This window comes from Chenopodium quinoa, unplaced genomic scaffold (assembly GCF_001683475.1).
Source record: "Chenopodium quinoa cultivar QQ74 unplaced genomic scaffold, ASM168347v1, whole genome shotgun sequence".
Taxonomy (NCBI): Eukaryota; Viridiplantae; Streptophyta; class Magnoliopsida; order Caryophyllales; family Amaranthaceae; genus Chenopodium; species Chenopodium quinoa.
This window is the reverse complement of record NW_018743574.1, coordinates 4137304-4161732: the sequence shown is the minus strand read 5'-3', so window position 1 is coordinate 4161732 and position 24429 is coordinate 4137304. Positions and strand designations below refer to the sequence as shown.

At 34.8% G+C, this 24429-nt stretch overlaps 3 protein-coding genes and 1 long non-coding RNA gene across 6 annotated transcripts; 2 read left to right on the top strand and 2 right to left on the bottom strand.

Annotated features, from left to right (window-relative positions):
* The first annotated feature begins 1725 nt into the window (after positions 1–1725).
* Positions 1726–3468, top strand: LOC110682163 (putative F-box/LRR-repeat protein At5g41630). Its single transcript, XM_021858420.1, has 3 exons — positions 1726–2712; positions 2797–2982; positions 3072–3468. Exons 1-3 carry the CDS (start codon positions 1783–1785, stop codon positions 3198–3200), a joined length of 1245 nt encoding a protein of 414 aa, XP_021714112.1. The 5' UTR covers positions 1726–1782; the 3' UTR covers positions 3201–3468.
* On the bottom strand, positions 3225–16961 carry LOC110682162 (DNA mismatch repair protein MLH3-like). 2 transcript variants are annotated; one of them, XM_021858417.1, is made up of 26 exons: positions 16011–16961; positions 15012–15671; positions 14658–14709; positions 14521–14568; positions 13757–13911; positions 13592–13649; positions 12642–12699; positions 12463–12555; positions 12220–12382; positions 12105–12120; positions 11803–12005; positions 10604–10673; positions 10421–10501; positions 8541–10226; positions 8338–8446; positions 8163–8248; positions 6878–6975; positions 6582–6779; positions 6352–6396; positions 6179–6232; positions 5968–6074; positions 5250–5298; positions 4968–5027; positions 4791–4863; positions 4056–4141; positions 3225–3975 (listed from the first exon to the last, which is right to left on the bottom strand). In XM_021858417.1, the coding sequence occupies exons 2-26, from the start codon at positions 15135–15137 to the stop codon at positions 3796–3798; spliced, it is 3954 nt and encodes a 1317-aa protein (XP_021714109.1). In that variant the 5' UTR covers positions 15138–15671; positions 16011–16961; the 3' UTR covers positions 3225–3795. The 2 variants fall into 2 exon arrangements, with proteins under 2 accessions (XP_021714109.1, XP_021714111.1); XM_021858419.1 differs by lacking the exons at positions 14521–14568; positions 14658–14709; positions 15012–15671; positions 16011–16961 and having other exon boundaries at positions 3226–3975; positions 12220–12377; positions 13757–13843.
* A 1980-nt stretch (positions 16962–18941) lies between these two features.
* LOC110682160 lies at positions 18942–21123 on the top strand. Of its 2 annotated transcripts, none has more exons than XM_021858416.1 (2): positions 18942–19124; positions 19577–21123. In XM_021858416.1, exon 2 carries the CDS (start codon positions 19658–19660, stop codon positions 20810–20812), a length of 1155 nt encoding a protein of 384 aa, XP_021714108.1. In that variant the 5' UTR covers positions 18942–19124; positions 19577–19657; the 3' UTR covers positions 20813–21123. The 2 variants fall into 2 exon arrangements, with proteins under 2 accessions (XP_021714108.1, XP_021714107.1); XM_021858415.1 differs by having other exon boundaries at positions 19502–21123.
* Positions 21124–23013: 1890 nt separating this feature from the next.
* On the bottom strand, positions 23014–23917 carry LOC110682161. Its single transcript, XR_002503378.1, has 2 exons — positions 23745–23917; positions 23014–23654 (listed from the first exon to the last, which is right to left on the bottom strand). It is a non-coding gene; the product is annotated as an uncharacterized LOC110682161 (long non-coding RNA).
* Positions 23918–24429: the final 512 nt, after the last annotated feature.

The following is a 24429-nucleotide window of genomic DNA, read 5'->3' as shown; positions in this document are numbered from 1 at the left end:
ATCTCGGGGTCATATAATGTCGTTTGGAACCATATATGATCATTATATGTTGTCATAAATGTTCGTGGTGGGCTTGGATTAATTAAATTGGTGCAAGTTGTAAGTCGGGAAATTGGCCGTTAGAAGGAAAATTGGATGGTTCCACCCACCCAATTTGATCCCTAGAGGGTATTAGGGACCTTGATAAACATTTCGGCAATTTTTATTTCCAGGTGAAAAAAAAAGTTAAAAAATTCCAAAATTGTAGGCTAATATCCACGTTTTTTGAGAATTTTTGGAGATTTCTGGTAGAGTTGTCAATTCGGGTTAATGGGTCCGTTTTGGGTCGGAAGAGTGGGTCGGGTAAAATCAGGTAGGGTCAATTCGGATTAGTTCCATAATCTATGTGGGTCGGGTTTGGGTTAGGTTAGGTCGGGTTAATAACAGGTCGGGTTACATTCGGGTCGGATGAACAATAGGTTGAGTTTAATTCGGGTTAAAACGGGTTAGGGAAATTCTCGCGGGTTCGAATCCTGTTCGATTCAAGTCAATAATTTGCGGGATAGAATCAAGTCAGGTCATTCTCGAGTTTAAGTCAGGTTCGGTTCAAGTCAATAATTTGCGAGTTATAATCAGGTCAGGTCATTTTCAAGTCGGGTCATTCTCGGGTTCAAGTAGGGTTCGGTTCAAGTCAATAATTTGCGGGTTATAATCAGGTTGGGTCATTTTCGATCAAGTCGGGTCATTCTCGGAGTCAAGTCGGGTTATGTTCAAGTCAATAATTTGTAGGTTACAATCAGGTTGGGTCATTTCCAAGTCAGGTCATATTCGGGTTCAACTAACTATAAATAGATAATTATCATTATCAAGCTAATTATTTCCTTTGACTATAATATATATGACAATATACTAGGGAACTATAGTTTATAATTATTTAGGAAGATAATTATTTCCTTTGACCATAAAACAAATATATACTATATTTAACCCTTAAATTTGAGGATGATGCTTCTTTCTTTTGCTAGCCTGGACCGACTTGGTCTCCCTGGAAAAAATGCTTTGATCAACAATAATAAGGTGGTCTAATTTGCATTTAAAGGTAATTTGAAATCGTGTCATGAACAATTTGGGTTGAATTTAGGTCGGGTCAATAACATGTCGTGTTGATTTCGAGTCGGATTAATAACAGATCGGGTTGAATTTTTATGTCGGGTTAAGAATAGGTCTGGTAAAATTCGGGTCGGGTCAATAACAAGTCGGGTTGAATTTCGGATCATATCAGGTTTGTAACATGTTGTGTTAAATACGGGTCGGGTTAGGAACGGGTCGGGTTGAATTCAGGTTAGGTTAGTAACAAGTTGGGTTAAATTCGGGTTTGGGCCAATTTCGGTTCAAGTCGGTTCGGTTCAGGTCAATAATTTACGGGTTACATTCGGGTTGGTCATCTCCAGGTTAGTTCATGTTCGGGTTCGGGTCTCACATATTCGGTTCAACTCGGGTCTAGGGTTGGTTTAGGTCGGGTTTAGGTCACCATTTTTTCGGGTTCAGAAGAGTTGGTTAATAATCGGATTTGAGTCGGTATTTTGGGTCGGGTCAACTTTTGACAACTCTAGCAATCAGTATGAACAAGTCAAGCAAAGTAACCTACAACCTCAAAAGGCTTCTTCAGTACTCTTTAGTTTATTCAACCCTTTTAGCTTGAACAGAAAGGAGAAGATAGATTCTATAAATCACCTAACTTTCTTCCTTAGAACTCACAATACAAGTATATCAGTGCAAAAATATATCTTTCATACTCAACCCATGACTTGTACACAAGCTAAACCGGAAGACAGGCTTAGTGCTTTGCCTGACTCACTTCTTTGCCACATCCTGTCTTTTCTCCCTACAAATGAAGCCGTCCAAACTGTCTTAATCCGAAGATTCGGCACCCTGTGGACTTCCCTTCAAAATATCGACTTTGATGATGACTTGCTCTCTCACTTGTGGGCAGACGAGGATATTAATTCAGGTTTCTTAAGGTTTGTCCACAAGGCGCTAACACTCCATCAGAGGCCTACAGTCGACAGGTTCAGAGTTAACATTTCGACCATGTTATATGAAGATATAACATCATTCCAATCTGTGAATTGGGGACGTGAAATAGATTCTTGGTTAGATTTCGCTCTAAAGAAACAAGTCAAGTTCCTAGAATTTGGGTTCGGAATGGTTGAACCTGTTAATGAGGTCTATAAGTTGCCTTTCATAGAGTTCATTAGTGATTCTCTGGTCGAGCTGAAGCTGGTGTTCATCGAAATGAAACTTCAGAAGCGAGTAAAAATGGGGTCACTTAGAGTTCTGAAACTTGAATATATGAGTCTGAATAATGATGTTTTCAAAGAAATCATTCAAGGTTGTCCTTTGCTCAAAGAAATAGAGATATCTAACTGTTTGGACTCTCGCGATTTCACTGAAATCAATGCCCCAAATTTAGATATATTGAAGCTTGATAGAGAAGTAGTTGCAGGTTCAGAGGAGATTATGAAGATCAATTGCCCAAAATTGTCATCGTTTAACTACAGTGGATGTGTGGATGGACTGGAGATTGTGAACCTTTCGTCTGTTGCTGAACTTTCCTTTCGTTTGACGCTTAACATTTCAGCAACAAGCTTCAAAGAGTTCACCGGGTTTCAATCTGCTCTAACCAAACTTCTGCATGTCAAGAATGTAACTTTATCAGATACATTTGTCACGGTACCGACATTGATACTCAGTTCATTTCTGTTTCTTATACTGTATTTCCTAATGATATCTTATGTTCTTTGGTTTCTTTTTTAGGTGTTGTTCTATTGCATTCTAAAATGCAATCTTCAGGAAATTGTTCATTGGAAGCGAGTGGATCTAAAAATTAGGTTGAATGATAAGCACATCCTTGGTCTCAGTCATTTGTCAAGGAAATCGCCTTACTTGGAGGAACTTGCCTTGACTGTCATCCCATCATGGAATTCTGATTTACTACTCAAGGTGTGATTCATTTACCTTTACAATAGCTCTAGCTTCCCTTAAAATCTTAAAATTGCTTCTTTAATTTATAACAAATTCTTTCACTGCAGAATGTAGATTTAGAACTCGAAAGTTGCAACCCGGGTAAGGAAGAAGTGTACTGCTGGAGCTCTCTTAAAACCATTGTCATTCATAACATTTCAATGAGTTTGCATCCTGTCGTGGTTCTCTTGGTTTAGATTCTGCTCAGGAGTTCACCAGTGTTAAATGAAATGGTGATCTACTACAAGGCCAGCAATGAATCCTCAGCGATGCTGACATCAGAACAATTGTCAGAATTTTCTGAGAAGCTGCCAACATTCAGAAAAGCCTCCCGAACAGCAAAAGTTATTCTAATGTGAGAAATTGAACGGTAAATTGCTGCATACTGTATGCTGTAACAAACCTTTTATCCAAGGAATCATTTTCTCGTAATATATGCACTTCCCGTTCTGCATTCAAAAAAAAGAAAAAGAGAGAGATAGAAAGATTGTTTGATGAATTCTATCTTCATCCTTTATTCTTTAATTGTTGTACCGTCAATGAATGGCCACATTATTACATCATATACAGGTTTGAAAGAACGAAAGAACAGTATACTCTCTCCATATATACAAAGGGAGTACTCAGCTATTATTGCTTTAATCGCCAAAGAACAATTATTTTTGTAAAAAAAAAAAAATTATACAAAAGAAAATGCAAAAAACTACTAGAGAACAAATAGGTGTGAAGACAATAAAGAAAAACCTTATACCACCACCATTGTACAATTTGTATATCAGCAAGCTCAGTTTTTCAGTCACAGCCTCTTACCATATCAAGTCTACGTTTGGCACGATCAAGAGTAATCTCTTTCCTGCGGAGTCCATGCCATGTATTCTTAGAATATTCATGCCAGGATCCAAGCTGTAGAATTCCCTTGTGTAATGCCTTCAGATTCACCAGAGGCACTGTTGTTGGCCTTCCATGAGCACACTACAATATAAAACTGTCAAGCAAACTCGGGCTGAATCTACATTACACTACCTAGAGATTCCCATGGTTTTGAAGCTTACTTGAAAACATAATGAAGTTTGCTTCAGCTCTTCAACGATGAGGGAACATTCAGATGGCATGAGTTTGTCCCCAAACATAATAGCACCTTCAGAATGAAAATAAGATAATGTTGATAAAGAATATTGGCAGCAAGGAGTAGCCCAATCACAAATTTCAAGTAAAAGGAACATGTATGAGTCAAGTAATTACATCATGTTAATTGTCAACTTCGGTAGTATAACTTATTTCCTCTGTTTTTTTAGTTGACACACTAATTATGACACGTTTGTCTACTCACGATTTTAACAATTAATATCTCTAAATAATAACATGTAAAAATTCTAAGTTAATATTAATAAAATTTACATAGAGACGATTCAAATAAGAACCCACATGACCATGTTTTATCATAGCTATAAATCACAAAAGCGAGTCAAAGTAAATTTTGTGAATAGTGTCGAAAGTCAAAACGCGTCAACTTAAGAAAACGGAGGGAAGTATAAATTGAAGTAAATCATTCAGGACTTCCATAAAACATAAGCCAGGTTCCAATTAGAACTTGCAAGGTGGACAGCATAAAAGACACGACTTTCTATCCAATTTCAGCCAGGCATAGAAAAGGCAAAACAGAAGCATACAAAACTTTTCAAATCCAGAATAGAATTCATGTAAGAAATAATCAAGTCATAAATTCAGAATGCAGTGCTGCAAAAGAGAAAACAAATGAGGGAGCGACACAAAGATTAAGATTATACCCCTGCATGCTTTGTAGTTTAGGATTCGAACTACAGATGGTGGAATGATTGATGATCCATCAGTATCAGCAAGCTGTTGCAAATGTATAAAACAGAGAAAAGATAATTATCTTGGACAAAACATTCATTGACCTAATAGATGGATATAGCTAGCTTAAAAATTGAGGTCAGACTTACTTGTTCAAGAAATTCAACTAAATCTTTATCAGACAAGTTTACACCCAAAATACATGGTACCTAACAACAACAAATAAAACAGAATTGACAATTATTAAATTAACCTAGTATCCATGTCTCAAGGGAAAAAAGAGATCACAGACTAGAAAGCACCAGAAGCAACTTCCTCTACTAAATGTATATCAAGCACTCTTTAAATTTGATTTCAACATAAAAGAAACTTTAGGTGCTGTTTTTCTACTGGAAGTCAAGAATAGCGAGCGGAGGGATTAGTATGATTACCGCAATAAGTGTGAGATCAGATGCCCGCCCATTTAGAAGACTCAGATTCCTGCAAAATTGGATTAGTAGTTTAGTACAGCACCAAAAGTATATTGCAGTGAGAATATATGGACTGTATTTTGTTGTAATTTGGAATAGTTAATGACTAAGAGCATAATGAGATAATTTTAGATTGAAAAATAGCTAACAAGAAACTTAGATTCTAGTGCGTTTTACTGTTCCAAGCACAAGTCTTTCCTAAATAAGTTGGACTTTAATTCATATCTTGCTTCTTTAACAACCCCCCCCCCCCCCCCCACTCTCCCTCCCTCCCTCTCTCCTCCCAAGAGTTTGTTTGCAAGCTTGAACCTATATCTCTGTTCTAAAATTTTACAGCAGCCTGAAAAATATATCTAAACTTTACAGATATAGAAATAAAAGCCTTAGTCACTCGAGTATGAGTAAACTTGCTTCATTATGTCTCCTGTATGAGAGGTGTGTGCTATGTATGCATGAATATGCGTGTGTGACTCTGCTGGACATGTATGTGTGTCAGCAAATTACTGTGCATGCTTGTTTTTTAAGACTAAAGCAATCACTGATAAATTCATTTCAGTGCACATGCTGGCATGCATGAATATACGAGTATAAGTGCAAGAAAGAGATTTAAGAGAGAGAGAGAGAGAGAGAGAGAGAGAGAGAGAGAGAGAGAGAGAGGCATTTAAAGCAGAAAACTTACTTTGTGAATGATCCAGAATCCATAGAGAAAATGTTACATATCCATCCCCAGTGTTTTATGTGCTCCGCGTAATTGCACAGTAACTGGTAGGCCATTTCAGGCAAAACCTACAATGAAAGCTTCTGTAAAATTAAGATTTTAAGATGTATATAAAGAGAGGTGTTGTATCTCCACCATTCACCACCCCTCTCCAGCAGAGTTTCCATCATACCAAGTCTTTCTCTTTTTCCAGATAGTTTATTGACTTCAATTCACCGGAAAGCACCTGAGATCAGCCATTTAGCTATAAGCATGTAATGTCTTCAAAACTTCAATACCACACAACACCCCTCCCTCCCATTCCCACCCCCACAAAAAAGGCAAAAAAATAGTCTGCAACAATACCTTGCGACGTATTTCTTCAAGTCGAATTCTCTCATCCGCAGCATGCTGAAAAAGAGTTCATCATTAGGTCAGATCAGATCCAATCACATGCTTCAAGGCATTGATGTGCAAAACAAAGTTATCACATTAAAATAAAGTAGCAAAATCAATTTCTTAACAAAGTATTCAAACACAAGAGGGTTCCATCCTCGTATAAAATATGTAAAGAAACAACCAGCATAAGTGCAGACCTGGTCAATTACTGCTAAAGTTCCATTTGCCACAACTGGAATGAATTTACTATCAATCTGCACAAGCACCTTGGCATTCTGCAAGCCATTTCTATTGATAGATTTTGGAACTAATGAATCACCAGCAAGCTCAAGCATAGAGGACTGAACATCCAGTATATCACTTTCAGCTTTAAGGTCAATTAACCTATTTCCAGCCTGTAGCAGCAATTTATTTTTATTTTTTTTAAAAAGTACTTAGAAACGGATAAAAATATTTGCAGTACAAGATAACTTATAATTTCTTATTAGCTTACTCTTAGATTATTAGCAACCTCCTTTGATCTAGGATCTGGACAGCCTTCTCGCCACTTGAAATTTGAGGTTTCAGAATCCTGAAAGTCCTTAAAGCAGCCTACAGCATTCAGATAGTGAGCTTTCCAAATTTAAACATGGCAAAGAATTATAGCACTACTTCAGTGGTTGGAATGACAAGTAAGAATTATAGCACTAGTTATGGCTTTTCCCGCTCTTGTGAATCAAATAAATAGTAAAAGCTAAGTCAAAAGTCTTGTCACTGACTTAATCAATCAAAAATGAAAAGCCAGAAGACAATACCCACATCCTCCTCATCATTTCGTAAACAGGTGCATAAGATACACAGATTTAAGAAACATTGCTCCAAAATATTATTTGTCAGGTTGTCACATGAATGCAGAAGTGTAAATCTATCATATAATTCATATACTGCAATTAGAGCCCATCACCGATGGAAATCAGAAGGGGAGCCTAATTTCAAAAGTCTCAAAAGACTAGGCTATTTGATCTCATCAAAAGGGACTTTACAGCTAAAATTTATGTTGATTTTTCATATAAATAAAGCACCCCTTATCCTCTGTAAAACTAATACTCATTAGTCTCCCTTAGTCCCAATAAGTAGGTTTCACATTACTGTTCAGGAATATCCCATTACCACTTTCTTCAAGCTAGTTTGGAAGTTGGGTGTGGATCTTTTGTCAAAGGGGAATGAACCTAATTTTTTCTACATGTTATTCTAACATTGTCTCTTCAATGATTGGCTACTTGAGGTAATATTTTGTATGTGCAATAGATAGTTAAGGCATGGGAAACAGTGTTCCAATCAATGCCAATCATGTACTCCCTCCGTTTTTTATAAATGCATCACTAGCATTTACACGGAGTTTAGGAGAGCTTATTTGCTTTAGTATTATATTGTGCAAGTGGGGCAAAGAGAGGATTAGTTAAATTTATTAAAAGTAAAATGTGAACCATGAAAGAGAGCATGAGAGAGAGAGAGAGTAGTTTTAAAATCATTTAAGTAGGGACCATGAAAGAGAGAGAAATGATAAAATATTTTGAGTGGGTTTTAAGGAAGAGAGAGAGAAATAATAAAATATGGTATAAAGCTACAACAAAAAGAATTAAAGAAGTGATGCAACACCCAAAAGTAGCAAGTGATGCATTTAAAAAATATAAAAATAAAAAACGTAGAGGGAATAGAATTCTTAACCGTCTTTCAAAATGAAAGGGGGTACCTAAATCAACAAGTAAAAAACAAATATATTTTTTAAGAACATATACCACTGCTTAAACAGGCATCCTCTGTGTTTCCATCTAGTGACCAAGCACTGGCTTGTGTGATATTTGAGGTTTCCTTCACCTCTTGTCTGGAAAAAAAAAATGAAAGAAGGGGGTATTATATTTGACTAATATGAGCATGAATGTTAACAACATAACAGGAAGTCAGAAATATTACACGTAATCGTCGAAGGACTGAATATCTTCCCTAAATTTCATCCCATCATGCTGGAAATTTGACCTAGAAGATGGTGCTGGTAGAAGAGGGTGCTTCAACTTGGCTTTTTCTGCACTTCAACAAAGATTTGATCTCAGTTCATCTAAACTTAACACTTAAATAAAACTAGAATCTACAGAAGCCATGTCTATGACTAGCAAAACCTGGGACAGTGCAAACTTCAGGAGCTCTCTGCGAACCAGAATTTTTAGTTGTAGAAATCATAGAACACTTTACTGAGAGAAATCTCTTCTTGCCCCTAAAAAATGGAGGAGCGGAATGGCTTCTTCTAGATCTCACAGAGCTTCCTGATGCCAATGAGCTATGATTTTGCTCTAAATCTTCACATCTTGGATGATAACTTTTGTGACCTTTACCATCAGATAAGGATGAAAAACACACTGATGGTTTATATGAACTTAATTTGTTTTGAAAATCCAGACATGGAGAAAATGTCTCATATGCTACCATAGAGTTACATTTAAGGCCATCAGAACTGTCATAGCCCCTCCCTGATCTTTCTCTAGGATAGTCCTGCCCAAACTCTTGACATTTTTGCAGGTCCACTTGGTTTCCTTTGACGGAGGATATAAATGGACTCCAGCAGATTGATGAGTCTCTACACTTTCTGTCCGGAGATGGTGAATACATGTATTTGAACAAAGGATCATCAAATCTTATAGAGGACATTTCATCAACACTATGCCCAAGTGAAGAATATTCACACATGCCATTTTCAACTCCTGCATATTCATTTGTAAACAGAGATGTTGAACGATGCATAGAAGTGAAATTCGTGTTGCAAAACCTATCACCAAGACTAGATTCATAATTTGACTGCTCAAAATCAACACTTTTTCTTACTCCAGGTTTCCTCTCAAAATCTTCACACTGAGTAATATTGTCAAAATCCCAATCTTTCACTTTAATGAAAGGATGTGTAGTTGTAGATTGCTGACCCAAGTTTGTTGACGAGCAGGGGAAGAGCACTGCGCCTGGTTTACTAGGAGACTCTAAAGGGTATTCTCTGATAAAAGATCCTCCACAGGGTGATAATAAGTTGTCATATTCCATATGATCAAGGTCAAGATCTTTCCTTGTAAGACTTCCTATATTGGATTTAGGGAGTGGCCAAGGATTTGCTACCCCAATATGACACTGAGCTCTTTGATGAATATCAAAGTTATGACTAAGACAATCAGCATCTTCATTGCCATGGGAATTGTTACAGCTTCTGTTAGCCTTGAAATTATCAGTCTGAAACTGGGACTCCTTATCACAGTTCAGAGGTGCTTGAATTGGATTTTCCCATGGGTAACTTTGCAAAAGTAACTCCCTCTGATCATCATTAGCTCTATTCCTGTCATGCTCCGGTATGAACTCAAAACTCCAAGCGCTTCCCTTTTCAAGGTTCCAAGCAATTGAACTATCTACACTGACTTCATCCTTCCATCTTGAATTAAAGAGATTAATGTTTGCATAACTGGCTTCTTTTTCCGTAGAAGTAACATCATTCCTCAAAAAATCTCTATCCACCCGTTCCTTATCAAGCCCCAAAAGATCACTCCCGATACTGTCTGTTACATCACATACATAGTCAGATTGAGAAAATTCACTTACTCCAGTAAAATTCATTTGACGAGGAGACTCCCTCTTTGTGTCTGATTCCCTAAATTTCACATTGATTCTCTCTGGATTCAAATGCTGTCTACTGCTGTTCTTCCAAACAGACGAGTCGTCACAGTCTTCTATTTGCATTCCCAGTGAATCTTCAGGGCATGCAAGCTGATTCTCACTGTTCTGGATCCTACGTCTCTTTGTAGAAATTTCACAGGTCTTCAACCACCAATCTGCATCAGAAAAGAAGCCAATCATCTCAAAGTATACATACACATTGTTCTTTTCCCCCCAAATGGGGGCAGTGAGAAGAGGAGCACTGTCTAGGCAACAGGTGTTGCCATAATTAATAAGGGATATTAGCACAAGAAACAGCATGAAGTCGTGAAAAAATACAACTAAAATTCAACAGATAGGAACAGAGAACCTTTTTCTTCAGAAGAAATCATTTCAACTACTTTCTTTCTGTCATCTTTCCTGATCACAGCTTCATGTTTATGAGAAATTCCTGGCAAGAAAGAAAGACAGACATGACAGTTGTTCCATAAGGAGTTTAAGGCACAGGTAAGCAATTTGGACAAACATAAATGTACAATGACTACAACCTTACCCCTCTTTATTTCCTCACTCCACATAGACATAACTGATTTTTCAATGAATGCAAGTACAGGAGCCCAATCCTGCAACACCATACTAACACTTCAGAGGCTGTGAGCTTATAAGATATTACTAGCAAAACTGCAAGTAGCAAATTGGGAAGGGGAAAAATAAATAAATAAATAAATAAATAAATAAATAAATAAATAAAAAAAAAAAAGAGAGAGAGAGAAAGAAAGAAAGAAAAAAGGTATACAAAAAAACTGGAATCAGATAGTTCCTTGACTCTGAATTCACCTTAATTGGAGCACATTATAGCACCAAACTAACACTTCATATTGATAAAGTTGAAGAATGCAATCACTTATTTCATGGTAAGAGGAAAAATTCTAAGTTTTTGAAAACACTTAATTCAAATTAAACCCCTGCCCACATTTCAAAATTTGAATATTGAAGTACACTTGCAATTCTTGTATTCATCTCCTGGAAAAATCCTTGTATTATTTATTTACCAGAATAACATTTAAGTATTGAATACATTGTGCATTCCTAAACAGACAGCTGAAGCATAGAATTCTTGTTTGAAAAATAGATGTGAGAGGAAAAGAAAAAAACTAATTTGCTCAAAAAAAAAATACTTTCCTGCTATGTTACAATATTAATTCTCTGCCCATCACATCTTAAGAGACAAAACAATTCCTCCCTTATAACTAGCACATGCAAATATCATTACAATATAGGATAGTGAGAGACAGATATAAATAACAAACATGCTCTAGAAACACAGTCCATGTAAATGTTACAATGCCAATAGAAGCAAGGAAGCTGCTGAGCTTATCATGCTAAGTTATGTGTCCTCATATATCCTTCAAATATCAGCACAAAAGCTTAAGAGTAGAAGCAGTAGTTTACAGCTATCAAATCCATCTCCAACTAACCCAATGTAGACAGAGTATGAAAGTACATTCAGACTGTACTACCAAATAAGGAGAATTATCGATTATGTGACTATCCAGTCATGTTTCCTGCCATTCTATATAAATAAACGTCAAACAGAAACCTCTACACAAATCTATCTCTAATGAGAGCATCATGAGCCATCAAGCCTTTCAACAGAAAAAAAATTGATACTACTTCTGAGTAGAAGATATATTATAAATAGCCTGCACAAGTACCAACAAGAATGCAGCCCCGAGCAATAAAAAATGATACCTTGAATTCTACAGAAGCCCTTGAAAATTCAAGATTCAGATCATAGGAATAGCGAGGGCAGGTTAGGTTCAAACAGTACACTGGACCTTGAGGCTGACTTCTCTTTCCACAACTGTCACTTCCCAACTGGTCATGGCACATAACCGCCAGGTGATTCAGGAGTTTATGCATTGGGCCTTTATCCACAAACCTGGAGTTGACATCTTCGTATGTTAAGGTCCACGGATTTCAAAAGATGATTGGCTCATTTCAATTACCACATAAATGTCAAGTTCAATTTTGATATTTAAAATTTTGGATACATATATATTGAACATCCTGCAAAACATAATCAATATGTCAGACACAGATTTTTCATGCCAGCTAGTTTACACTTTACTTAGTTTACTAAATGAATTTAGGTACAAATAAACTCACCTTTGACAAGAATGGACTAGACAGAGAAGACACATATCCCATGAGTTTCAATGGACCTTCAGAAAAACTCAGCTCATGTAAGCTAGAAGATTCAATACCAAAATTGCTGCACAAAAGTGTCAAAGGAGAAGGGCAACTGCGTGTGCGAAGCAATTCATCTTCACTGCATATGGACACCATCAGATAAAATTGCAGCATATCTAGCCAAAAATAATAATTTTTACAATTGTACAGTGGGCGCACCTCTCCATGTCAATGACTTTGAAAGAAATATTAGGCTGCACAAGAGCAATCCGTACTGCACATTTTTTAACTGAGTGCAAAACTTTCTTGACACTATAGCACAAAAGCACCATCAATACAAGATCACCAGACAGTACCTATAAATTAAAACTGTAATTAGTCACTAAAATGAACAATACCTGCACTGCATTTGTCTTCTCCGAACAGGTTGATTGTAAAATAAATCACGAACAATGACTGCAAAATTTGAACATTATAAACTTTCAATTAGAGAAAGAAAATGCAATGACAACTTCTACCAACAGCTTGAAAGTGACAGAAGAAAATATGTGTGCATGAAGAAGACATAGTATCACAATTTATTGTCCTATCACCTGTAATATAAAATTACATGCAACATCCATTTCACGTAAGAGGACCAAAATACTGTATGGGAATTGAAAGTAAGTCACTCTGTAGATCAAGCAATCATGACATTGAGTTTTAGGCACATCCACCTTATTTATGTCGAAACTTACAAGAGTTACAACTATAGGTGACCATAAATGGTTGTGAAAAATTTGGATTTAAATCAGCTAAATGCATGGCTCAGCTACTGTGAATGAGCCGAATTCGAAGTCAATACCATAGATGTAGAGATAACAGCTTGCAAAGTTGCAATGTATTCTTAAATGGAGGATGTACATAAGTTTAAAAATTTAAGAGGCCTTCTCATATAATTACTAACAAAAATAATTCTTCACACAACCTACCCAAGCCAAAGATCATCATAGAGACATAGAAAGAAGCAGCAACAGCAGATTACTTTGTTTCTTATTTGAAGATTGCTTATTGAGTTGAACTTGAAGTGGATTATGGACTAAAAATCTAACATTCAACACAAGCTCTAAGTAAATTGTGTAGTTTTATGTTGGAACCAAAGACAGCTCAGCTCGTGACCACCCTACTATAATTTGCCTCTCTTTGCTTCATTTAAATTGTTACGTAGAAAATTTAAATATTAATTGCTTCCTGATATCAAGGAAGTCCAACATTAGTCTGAAAAAGCACTTTACTTTATCAACCCAAAAATATGCACACGTTTAAAGAGAGAGAGGTCAGTAACAACACCATAAAAGAACCAACTTACCAGTTGTTCCAACATCTTGCCTATCATTATCAATACTGAGACAAAGGCATTTGCGACCCTGAAGAATAAACACAAATGTTATTTTGAACAAGAAAATGGATCAGATGATGCCAAATAAATCCAGACACCATGAAACTGAAACATGACGCAGTAAGTCATACTTGCCTTCATGACTTTACGATAGCCATTAGGCCTCCCTTGTACTCTTGTTACAACTTCTACTAAAGAAATGTCAGCAATTGAGCACAGAACCTCTCCACGAAACCCAAAGCTTTCTTCTAAATTATCTTTTTTATGAATATGCTGAAGTTTTGATGTCACTGCATATGGTAACAATGCATTCACACAAGATTTCAAGGAACAAAAATAACATCTGTTAATGGCATCTCAAGTTTTACCTAACTCTGAAGAGTCTACCCATAGTTTCAATACACTATACACTGGCACATAAAAAAAAAATGTGCAGCTAAACAACATGCTTGCATCCCCAATTTCTCTTCCACTCTTCAAGCAGAAGCCAAGAGGATATAAATCTCATCATATCCAGTATGAACAAGTACCTTGGAAAATATTAAAATAAAATTCAGGGGGAACACAGATTTGGCTAATTGAATGGTGCTTTAGTCATGCAGTCGTGCCACAAAGTAGTGAAGGATCTTGATTTTTGCAGTGCATAAAACACATGAAACATAAGCATTTTGCTAATTTTTAATAGCATCTTGTTGATAATTAAAACAAAGATATGACTTAGTAAACCATTAAAGATTTCTCCTGCTAATGATTTCACAAGAAGAAAAGACGAACAATCTAGGCCGGCAAAATCCAACCATTCACACAATGTAGCAAAGATGTCTAGAGGTTCATCATTAGGAGCACTTACACTACAACATAATAAGACATGGGTTTAACCAAAGAGAAGTCCTTGTTACCATAGCGTTCTCCCAGCAGCACCAGTCCATCCCGGCTAATGCCAGATCCTGCAAAGTCAACCCATATATGAACCATTTAGTGCTTTGATCAGCTAGGTACAGTATTTTGACATAACTTAGCAGATAATGTTACAGACCATCATCTTCTACTTTAACGTAGCCATTGTTAACAGCTACAGATACAGATACCTGAAACAATACAGTGCCTGATTAAATCCAAATATACAATAGTGTATAGACTCTTCATGAGTATGGTCAATTTCAGTTAAATCTCTTAAAACAATAATATAATGACTAAAAAATCCAATATCACAATTTATGCTTACTCATCATAGTCATTAACTAAAGAAAAGTAATAAAAAAAAAAACAAAAAAAAACAAAAAACAAAAAAAAAATAAAAATAAAAGAATATAATATAATAATAATAAATGAGGGAGCTTTACTAGATACAGTAAATTTTCCCATTTTGTGTAGCAAAAAGAAAATGTACCTTTGTTGCACCAGCATCTAAGCTGTTATATATGAGCTCTTCAACAACAGTTGAAAAGCAGCTGATGATGAACCCAGAACGCACTATACTTTGAACAGACTCTGGCAAAGGTTTGATGGTTTCCATCAAACTATGCCACAACTAACCTATCTGTTTGCCTGCCCAAACTGAAATTTTTATTTGATTACTGAATATTACTTTTGAGGGAAAAACAACAATTGCAACAAAAACAAGTTTTGTGCAAATATCGAACTAAATCATATATTGCTCCCCGTGTTTATGTACTGTTATATAAACTTATTGAATAGGATTGATATACAATTAGACATTTAATATTAAAATCTAATGGAAATAATGAATCAAAGATATAATTAACTCCTTTTGTATCTATTATATGCATAATATCCTAGTTGTTTGATGTTAGAAAAATTGTTTTCTAAAATCCACTAATTAGCAGCAAATCTGGGATGTAGAAGGGCATCAACTAACATAAAAAATATGGACTATGGTTTAAATTATGTTCTCCTCAGCTTATCTTGACTTATCGCAGAAAAAATAAGTTGAAGAGAACACGTCCATGCCCATCCCTGAGCCAGGGCAGGTAGGGCAACTGCCGAATAAAGGTCCAATTTCATAGTTTCATACTGACATTAAAGGGTCCTGCAACAAATTAACAGCCAAATTAGACTCAATAATCAAATTAGGCTCGAAAAAACCCATAATTTTAGGTAAAATAAAAGGTCCAATTTCTTAGTTTCATTTTAAGATTAAAGGCAAATTTGATTCAATTATCAAATAGGGTTCGAAAATTCACATAATTTTCTTCTCTAGCAACAAAATTGATCGTTATGATCCTTCCTAGCATTTGTAATTATAAACAATAGTTCAGTAATCGAGTTTTTAAAGAACCCTAAATTGAGTATACTGAAAATTAAATTAACGACAAACCCTAGATTGTGAAAATGATATTCGATGATTACAAAAGGAAAAACATGTTACCTAAGAAGCTGCTTCAATGGAGGAAAGTAATGCGAAGTATCAGAAGTCGCTTCAATGGAGAAACTGAGAGAGAGAGAGATAGAGAGCGCGGGAAAGAGCTAAGTTCGTCTATTTCTAATTTCTATTACTCCCCCTTTTGTTCTAAGGGGGGTGTTTGGCAAGTGGGAATTGAGGGTGGGATTGGGAATCGAAAAAATAAGTCTTGTTTGTTTGGTGGGAATAAGAATTTAAAAGGGTTTGGAAATGAGATTATTTATTGGTGAATTTTCACCATTTTATTATCTATGGAGGGTAGGTAATAAATATATGGGAATGGAAATAGGGGCGAAATGACATTTTTGCCATTAATAAAAAGAATGAAATAGTAATCTTAGTAAGGGTATATTTGTATTGGCAATTTTTCATGTAATACCATCAATTAAATCTCAATCCCATTCCCACCTTTTAATCCCCAAACTCTCATTCCCACAATCCAAACGTCCCGTAAGGGCTATTCTGTTGGGCTTAATTTCATTTCAATTCAGCTATGCTCCAATCAATTACGAATAGTTTCTAATTTCTTCTTTCATAAACATTTCAATTCAATTCAGCCCCAATCAGTTCAACTCAATTGTTTTCGGTAAATCAAAATAACCCCTAAATACACTGTTTTATTTACCTTACTATTCACTTACAACAAAAATAGGTTAAAAATCAAGTTAATAGAAATCTTATCGAATCTTTTAGACTTATAATTCACTTTTAAAGTCAAAATACGGCATATGAATCCAATGTACATTTTGATATTCCGTATTTGCTATTATATAATCAATAATTGTCGAACACCTATGGAGCATAATATCAATAAAGTAAACATGATTTTCAAGAAACATAAAACCCCTTAACAAAATTTTTAAAAAAAAAAAATAAATAAATAAAAAAATAACAACAACCACCTTGGGTATCCGTATCCCCGAGTTACACATTAATCTATTGTCATAATGGCTATGTAGTTATATACATATATTTACGCTGCTTATGTAAATTCTCTTTATATTTAAATTAAGTGCATCAATAATAATTAAGTGCATACATGATATCGCATAAATTTGACTATAAATATCTTTGATTGTCTATTACTACAACAATAATAACAACAAAGTCTTATTCCAAAATGATTTGAGGTCAGCTAACATACGATATAAAAATGACATAACAATATATTTGATTAATTGAAAGAATTTTTAAAAGTGACTAAAGTGAGAAAAAAGAGCATTTAAAATCATGTCACACTTAAAAATGAAAATAATACTGAAGTCAAATTAATGCATTTATTCAAATACAAAAGGTGTATTTAATATTGTAAATCTACGTTTCTAACGTGAAATACGAGTATAATTTACGCTTTTAATGTGAAAGACTATAGCTTTTTATAATTAGTTTGATTTGTAAATTGTGCATTTTACAATGCATAGGTTCTCCCATCTCACACACAAAACAATAACTATAACTTTTTATCTACTAAAATTGTATAATTTTACGTTTTATATTTTACTATTCAAAATTATCCTAACAACACTGTAAAAGAAAAGGAAAAAAAACTACCAAGGAGCATATCTTTCAATTAACCACTTGTTTTGTTTTTTAGTAGCATAACTTTTAATAAATGACTATTTTTATTTATTTTTTTAACAAAAATACTACTTGGTACGTAAATGTATTTCTTTTATTTTTAAAAAGCACACATCTTTATCATCATAATAATATTGATTAAATAGATGTGGATAATAAGACAAGACATATATTGTTTATACTTGATAGCCATTTAATACATACAAAAACATAGAGGTGATCAACATTAGTCCGACCCAAAAATAGGGCGGGTTTGGGCAAGCATAAAAACACATTTTTAGTTTAAAAGCCCGAATCCGGCCCGAAAAAGCCCGTTTTGGCCCGATTTTTTATCACCTCTACAAAAACACTACAAAATTAAATCATATAACTAATATATAAAGCCCGTTTTGGCCCGACAAGCCTGCTTCTTTTTTACGGGTTTGGGCACGAGAAATTGTGTTAAGGCCCGGCCCGACCTGATTTTTTATCACCTCTACAAAACACACTACAAAATTAAATCATATAACTAATATATAAAGCTAAACTTTTAGTCAGACCACGAGATAGCGTGTTCCAACTTTTCGCTAAGTGTCGCGCTACGTTGGATAGATTTAAATAGACTTTATAAGATAAAAAAAATTAGTTTAGAATTCTATTTGGATAGAATTTTGGGATAAAATTGTTAGTTTAGAATTTTATTTTCGATAAAATACCAATATTTCAAATGTATAAATTGAATTATAATTTTATTCAAGAAATTATTAGATTATAATTCTAAAAAATTATCATATAAATTTAATTTTTTATATCATAATATTTTTTAGCAAAGGAAGTAGTTCAAAGCGTAAAACATCCATTTATAACATATACTAATCGGTTAAAATAATATACTTCACAATCTAATAGAATTTTATTAGAGGTAGACCCGCCAATTAGGGTCGGGTTACGAGTTATCTCGGATTAAATTTTATCTTAAAATTTAATAAACAACCCGGACATCGAACGGGGCACAAAACTAGTTTAACATATAAAGTAAATTTAAAACATGAAACTATCATATTATCCAAAACAAGGGCTAACATTACATGTTCCATCACACATTCACTAAAATAACAATAATAAAATATTTAACAATGTAATTTATTTTTTTATACAATTTTTTTTTTACAAAAATATAACAGGAAGCATATATTTTTCCATTAATATATTACACTAATTTAATAATAAACAAAATCCTTGTTTTTTAAAAAAAAATTAATAATAATAATAATAATAATAATATTTTGGAGATTTTATTACAAGAATTACAATTAGAACCAATACCATAAAAGAGAATTTCCAAATACAACTATACAAGTACCTTGTGTCCATACATAAGATCTTCCATTTTTTCTCCACCATCACCTTCTCCCTACAATTGGATTTGCCCTTCTCACCATCTTTCCTCTCTTTCTCTCTCTTCCCCAAACCCTAATTTCAACTCCTCCTTATTTTTCAACTTTTTATTTCTCCTAAGATCAGGTAAATCTTCTTCACCTTTGTTTTTTTTGATCACAATTCTTATCTGGGTTTTTGCTCTTCGATCACATGTATTGAAATTCTACTTCACATTTTTAATTTATTGTAATTTTATTTATTAAGCTGTTTGCTTTGATGAAATTAGCAATTTTTATTTCTTAATTTATGTTGATTTTATTTAATGGGTTTGTGTGAGATTATTGCATTGATTAGCAATAAACCCTTTATTTGAATTTGATGAACTTTGGAAATTGTTTGATAATTATGTTTATGTTTGATTGATTGTAGTAAATTAGATTTAGATCCTGAATTTTGAGTGATTATCATTCTGCTTATTAAATTTTGGCATGTTGGGTTTTCTTTTGTTTTGGTGAAATCAGATGTACAGGAGGGTTTTGTATTGAATTGATTTATAAAAGGGTGGTCTTATTGCTATTATCATACCATGAATGTAGTTGTGGCAGTTGTTTCATCATGTGGAAAATTCGAGTTTTCGGTATTTAGAGATTGCTGAAAGAGAGGGGAATTGAATTCACATGGATGCCAATGAGTGTGATACGAATCATTTAGATGCCGATGTTCGTCTACCACCTCGAAAGAGGTTGTTAGCTGGGTTGAAAAAACAGAGTTGTTCGGAGAGTAATTCTCAATGCTCGCAAGAAAATAACCCGAGCCCTATCCCAAGCCCTACCCCAAGCCCATCATTAAGTGCAAGCCCTCTGAGTGAATTTGATGTTCGTCTGAATAATCTGTTGAAATCATATAAGAATGGATCTAATATGTCTCCTGAGGAGATAGCAGAGGCTGCAGGTTCCGCTGCTGCTGCTGCAGCTAAGGCAGCTGAAGCTGCACGAGCTGTTGCTGAGGAAAAGGCTGCCATTGCTGCAAAGGCAGTAGCTGCTGCTAAGAGTGCCCTAGATAAAGTTGCATCTATATCTGAAGAGACAAGCAGCAAGGATAAACACCAGAAGAAGAATAAACTGAAGAAGCATGTTCCTGTTCAACTATTGTACAAAAAGCACCAACCAGTTGAGAGCTGTGGGACAGATGAAGAGCTGGCTAGGAAACTGCATCGGGCTATAAACAGCTCCCCGAGAATCAATAGAAACTCTCCAGGGTCGGATTCTAAGAGTCATAAGCACAAGAAGCTGAAAGTCTCTCCACCCAGTGAGAAGAGTGGCGTTGCTAATGGTACAAGTGCAAGGGATGAAAATGCTAAATTGCCTTCAGCTTGCAATGGGGATGTTATAGAGGGAGGTATGGACTGTGAAGGGTCAAATGAAGAGCCTTTTACTGTCAAATTAGACGATAAGGTGTCAAAATTTACAAAGCCTGATGAGATGGAGGTGGATAGTGGTGAGGCGGAATCAAGTCAATCAAAGGTGAAAACCTTTACACCATCAGATGATGTGTGCACTATTGGTAGGAAGAGAGGTAGAATCAAGCAAAAAAAGTTGCCTCTAAGCTTATGTAGCTCTAAGGATCAGTCAAACCCTAAGGAAGATCTGATTCTGACAAACTCGTTGTTAAGTAGGGGTAGAACTGATAAATCAACCACTCGTCATGTATCGTTGCTGTCATTGGAGACTCCTGCTGAAAATGTCACTCCAATGGAGGTTGCACCAACATGGAAATGCCAGGATTTCAAAGTTTCTCAGTGCCTTAATCAAGACAAAGCTGTGCAGTCTTAATGATGGAGCTCCCAGCTCAGGTAGTATTTCATCATGGTCTTCTTGTAGAAAGGTCTTATTTACTTGTATTTTTTGTATCTGTTGCTTGCTGTTGCATTTTATGGGTTGTTGACAACAATGTATATCTTTACTGTTCAGATTCTCATATCGATGTGTGATATAGAATAGATTTCGCAATAATGTGCAGTGCTTTTGTTGCTGCACTCAATACTTGCTTTCACTTTGTAGATGTAGGTGTAGATTTACAAGACACTTATATGTATGATCTTTCTGATAATGATTTAATGAACGATTCAACTTCTTTATCCAAATATTGTTTTATATTTTTTGCCGTAGCTTAATGACTTAGTGTTGTTGGAACTCTAGGAACTATTAATGGAAATTGGCAGAAAAATTACAATATATGAGACTCTGAGAATTCAGTGAAACAGAATTATGAATTATCAGGAGTTATCTTTTGCAGCTAGCTTTTTGCCACCTTATTCTAATTGTTGAGTTTCATTGATTATACTGTTTTACTCTGCTCCCTTTCAGCATGGCAACATTCTATATCCACATTCTTTTTGTTTAATCATCCAGTTTGCTGAGAAAAAACTCTTAAATCATTAAATGCTTTTAGAATGGCTCAATATTGTGAGCAATCACAAAATTAGTTTGTTACTCTCATTAAACCAGACCTTAGCCTTCAATCCTCAATCAAGCTGACGAGGAACTATCTTGAAAAGTAAACCGAGAAATATTATAAGAATTTGATCTCAAAAGTAAGATAGTCTTGTGTTTATTAAAAGTTTGCATCAGTTATAAGATGGTCACAAGAGATTGTATGCTCAATTTTATAATTTCATAGGTAAGAATGTGTACATATGATCCCTTGATGACCTTAACGAGATTAGGAGCCTTGGCAAATGTGTGAGGTAATGATGTTTTGTCCATTTAGGTTAGATGACAATAGGATGTTATAAATTTCATCACAACATTTGTGTACCGAAAATCATAACCCCTCAAGTCCCCCATCCCACCCCCCTTTTTTCTCAAAAGGTAGTGTACAAGACTACAAGTATCTCTTACAACTTGTTTAATTACATAGTAAATGAAATGTTTTCTTTTTAGTAACTTATCTCTATTTTTTTAAAAAAATAAAAATATTCACTCTACTTTTTATTAATAATAGGGAAATTCCCATTGGTACACCCGTGGTTTTGACTTTTCCCATTGATACACTCCAAAATTTTTGCCTTTTCATCGGTACACCCATGGTTTAGTCTTTTTCCCAACCGTGACTAACACCGTTAAAAAGTATTTCATTAAGTTAAAATAATTGAGGAAAAGACTATAATACCCCTTTTAAACATCTAATGTCTCGATTTGCGTGTCGAAAATTATTCGGTTAAAGTTTTGGGAGTCCTAGTTGTTAAGGATCCAAATAAACCTCGAAATTAGCAAAAAAAAAAAACGCAAATGTCTCATATGCGTGTCAAAAAATGTCTCGATTTACGTGTCATTACTTTTTTGTGATAGTAATTGTACGGTTAAGGTTTTAGGAGATATTTTGACCCTTTATGGATCTAAATCGAACTCGAAATTGTCAAAAAAATCTCATTTTGCACGTCATGATATTTCTTTTTTGTTTTGTCATGACGTGCAAAATGAGATATTTTTTGACAATTTCGAGTTCGATTTAGACCCATAAAGGGTCAAAATATCTCCTAAAACCTTAACCGTACAATTACTATCACAAAAAAGTAATGACACGTAAATCGAGACATTTTTTGACACGCATATGAGACATTTGCGTTTTTTTTTTTTTGCTAATTTCGAGGTTTATTTGGATCCTTAACAACTAGGACTCCCAAAACTTTAACCGAATAATTTTCGACACGCAAATCGAGACATTAGATGTTTAAAAGGGGTATTATAGTCTTTTCCTCAATTATTTTAACTTAATGAAATACTTTTTAACGGTGTTAGTCACGGTTGGGAAAAAGACTAAACCATGGGTGTACCGATGGGAAGACAAAATTTTTGGAGTGTATCAATGGGAAAAGTCAAAACCACGGGTGTACCAATGGGAATTTCCCTTAATAATATACTGACTAATGGTCCCCACAAAACTAACCTTTAGTCTCTTCAATCTCCTCAACTTATACCCCATTATCTATTATTTTAGTAAATTCAACTAACTTTTCTAAAACTCCGTGAAAGTCAAAACATTTCATTTATTTAAATAGAGGGATTAGGAGGTAATAAATAATGGTAATGAAAATGAAATTAATTGTAGTTATGAAAAGAAGTGATACAATGAACTCTATCCCTCTCAAATACTCTTTTCTATTAGAGTTAGGCCTCGTTCTTTAGAGCTGCTCCGCTATACTCTAATCTGCTGAAATCTGCTCTATTTTGTTGAGCTATGCTTTGATGACTGAATTTACTCTGCTAACACCTGCTTTGTTGTGCTGAAATCTGTTTTGCTTTGCTGCTTAAATGAACAAGGCCTTACGTCTTAGCTCAAATTGCTCTCTTGATGTTAAGCCATAGTCGTCACAAGCAACAGTACGCAAGTTGTAAAATAGGAAACAAATCCGTGCAACTTACATATGAGGCGCAGCACATATGTGCCCATAATGACATGGACATGTTTGATCAAGTTCAATAACTTTCGCAGCTTATGCGTCTTCTTCTAGCTAGGCAGCAAGGAGGAGCTTTTGCAGCACCATTCTTTTGCTCGTTGCTCGACAAACAGTTTCTTTGAGTAAAGGTTTCAAGGTGCTACCAAGCTCAACGGAAACTGTTATTCTATAATGAAAACAGAATTTGGACCTTGAAGAAGAGTCAATGACAGTCCCTGTATCAAATGATTGAGGAAGATATTAAAATTAAAAGAAAAATCTTTGATTTGCAACCAAAAAAAAAAAAAAAAAAACTTAGTCCGTACATTTGAATGATGAAATTTACGAGGTAGATACGCTTTTATTAACAAGCTTTATGTATGTATGCAAAAGCAGAATTTGATAACTTTAGCAAATTGTTGAGATATACCTACTTTTCTCACTTGCTCACTTTATCCACTATTGCCATAATAGTTTTCACATGAAAATCTATCCAAATGTCCATTTCAAACGAAAATTGACTCTTACTAGTCTATTTGTTTGGTGTTAATGCGGTAATCAACTAAATATATCGTTGTTACGAGTTTTATGACTTTTATCTCATTTTTTAAGGTTTTGTATCTTTAGAAGATTTTACATTGTTATCCATGATTCAATTATTGTGGAACGTTTTGACCATTATACCCAAGCTTTTTAGTCGATTGCCTTTATCAAAATTTATTGCTTGTAAGCTACATGAAATCCCGAACAACTTAAATACTACTCCGTACTGTATAGTTGAGGCATCAACAACAATAACATGCAAACAAACAACAGAGCTTTATATTTTATATTTTGATAGGTCAAGATTTAATTTTAAGAGAAGATTGTCCTAATTTCTACTTCATATTTAATTTTCAGCCAAGGTCAAAGGATTTAAAGGACCTTTGCCAAAATCTGCACCTCCTTTGGCGACACCATATCTATTCTCACCTTCAGATGAGAAGCTGCTTCAGATGAAGTGTTCTACCG

Excerpts from the sequence above, each read along its gene's own strand:
- LOC110682162 (XM_021858417.1), bottom strand. The coding sequence starts at position 15,137 with ATGGAAACCATCAAACCTTTGCCAGAGTCTGTTCAAAGTATAGTGCGT. Across the intron at positions 10,227-10,420 it reads GATTTCTTCTGAAGAAAAAG|ATTGGTGGTTGAAGACCTGT; the intron begins GTTCTCTGTTCC and ends TTTCTGATGCAG. Across the intron at positions 6,780-6,877 it reads AGGTTGCTAATAATCTAAGA|GCTGGAAATAGGTTAATTGA; the intron begins GTAAGCTAATAA and ends TTGCTGCTACAG.
- LOC110682163 (XM_021858420.1), top strand. The coding sequence starts at position 1,783 with ATGACTTGTACACAAGCTAAACCGGAAGACAGGCTTAGTGCTTTGCCT. Across the intron at positions 2,713-2,796 it reads TATCAGATACATTTGTCACG|GTGTTGTTCTATTGCATTCT; the intron begins GTACCGACATTG and ends TTTCTTTTTTAG. Across the intron at positions 2,983-3,071 it reads ATTCTGATTTACTACTCAAG|AATGTAGATTTAGAACTCGA; the intron begins GTGTGATTCATT and ends CTTTCACTGCAG.
- LOC110682160 (XM_021858416.1), top strand. The coding sequence starts at position 19,658 with ATGGATGCCAATGAGTGTGATACGAATCATTTAGATGCCGATGTTCGT.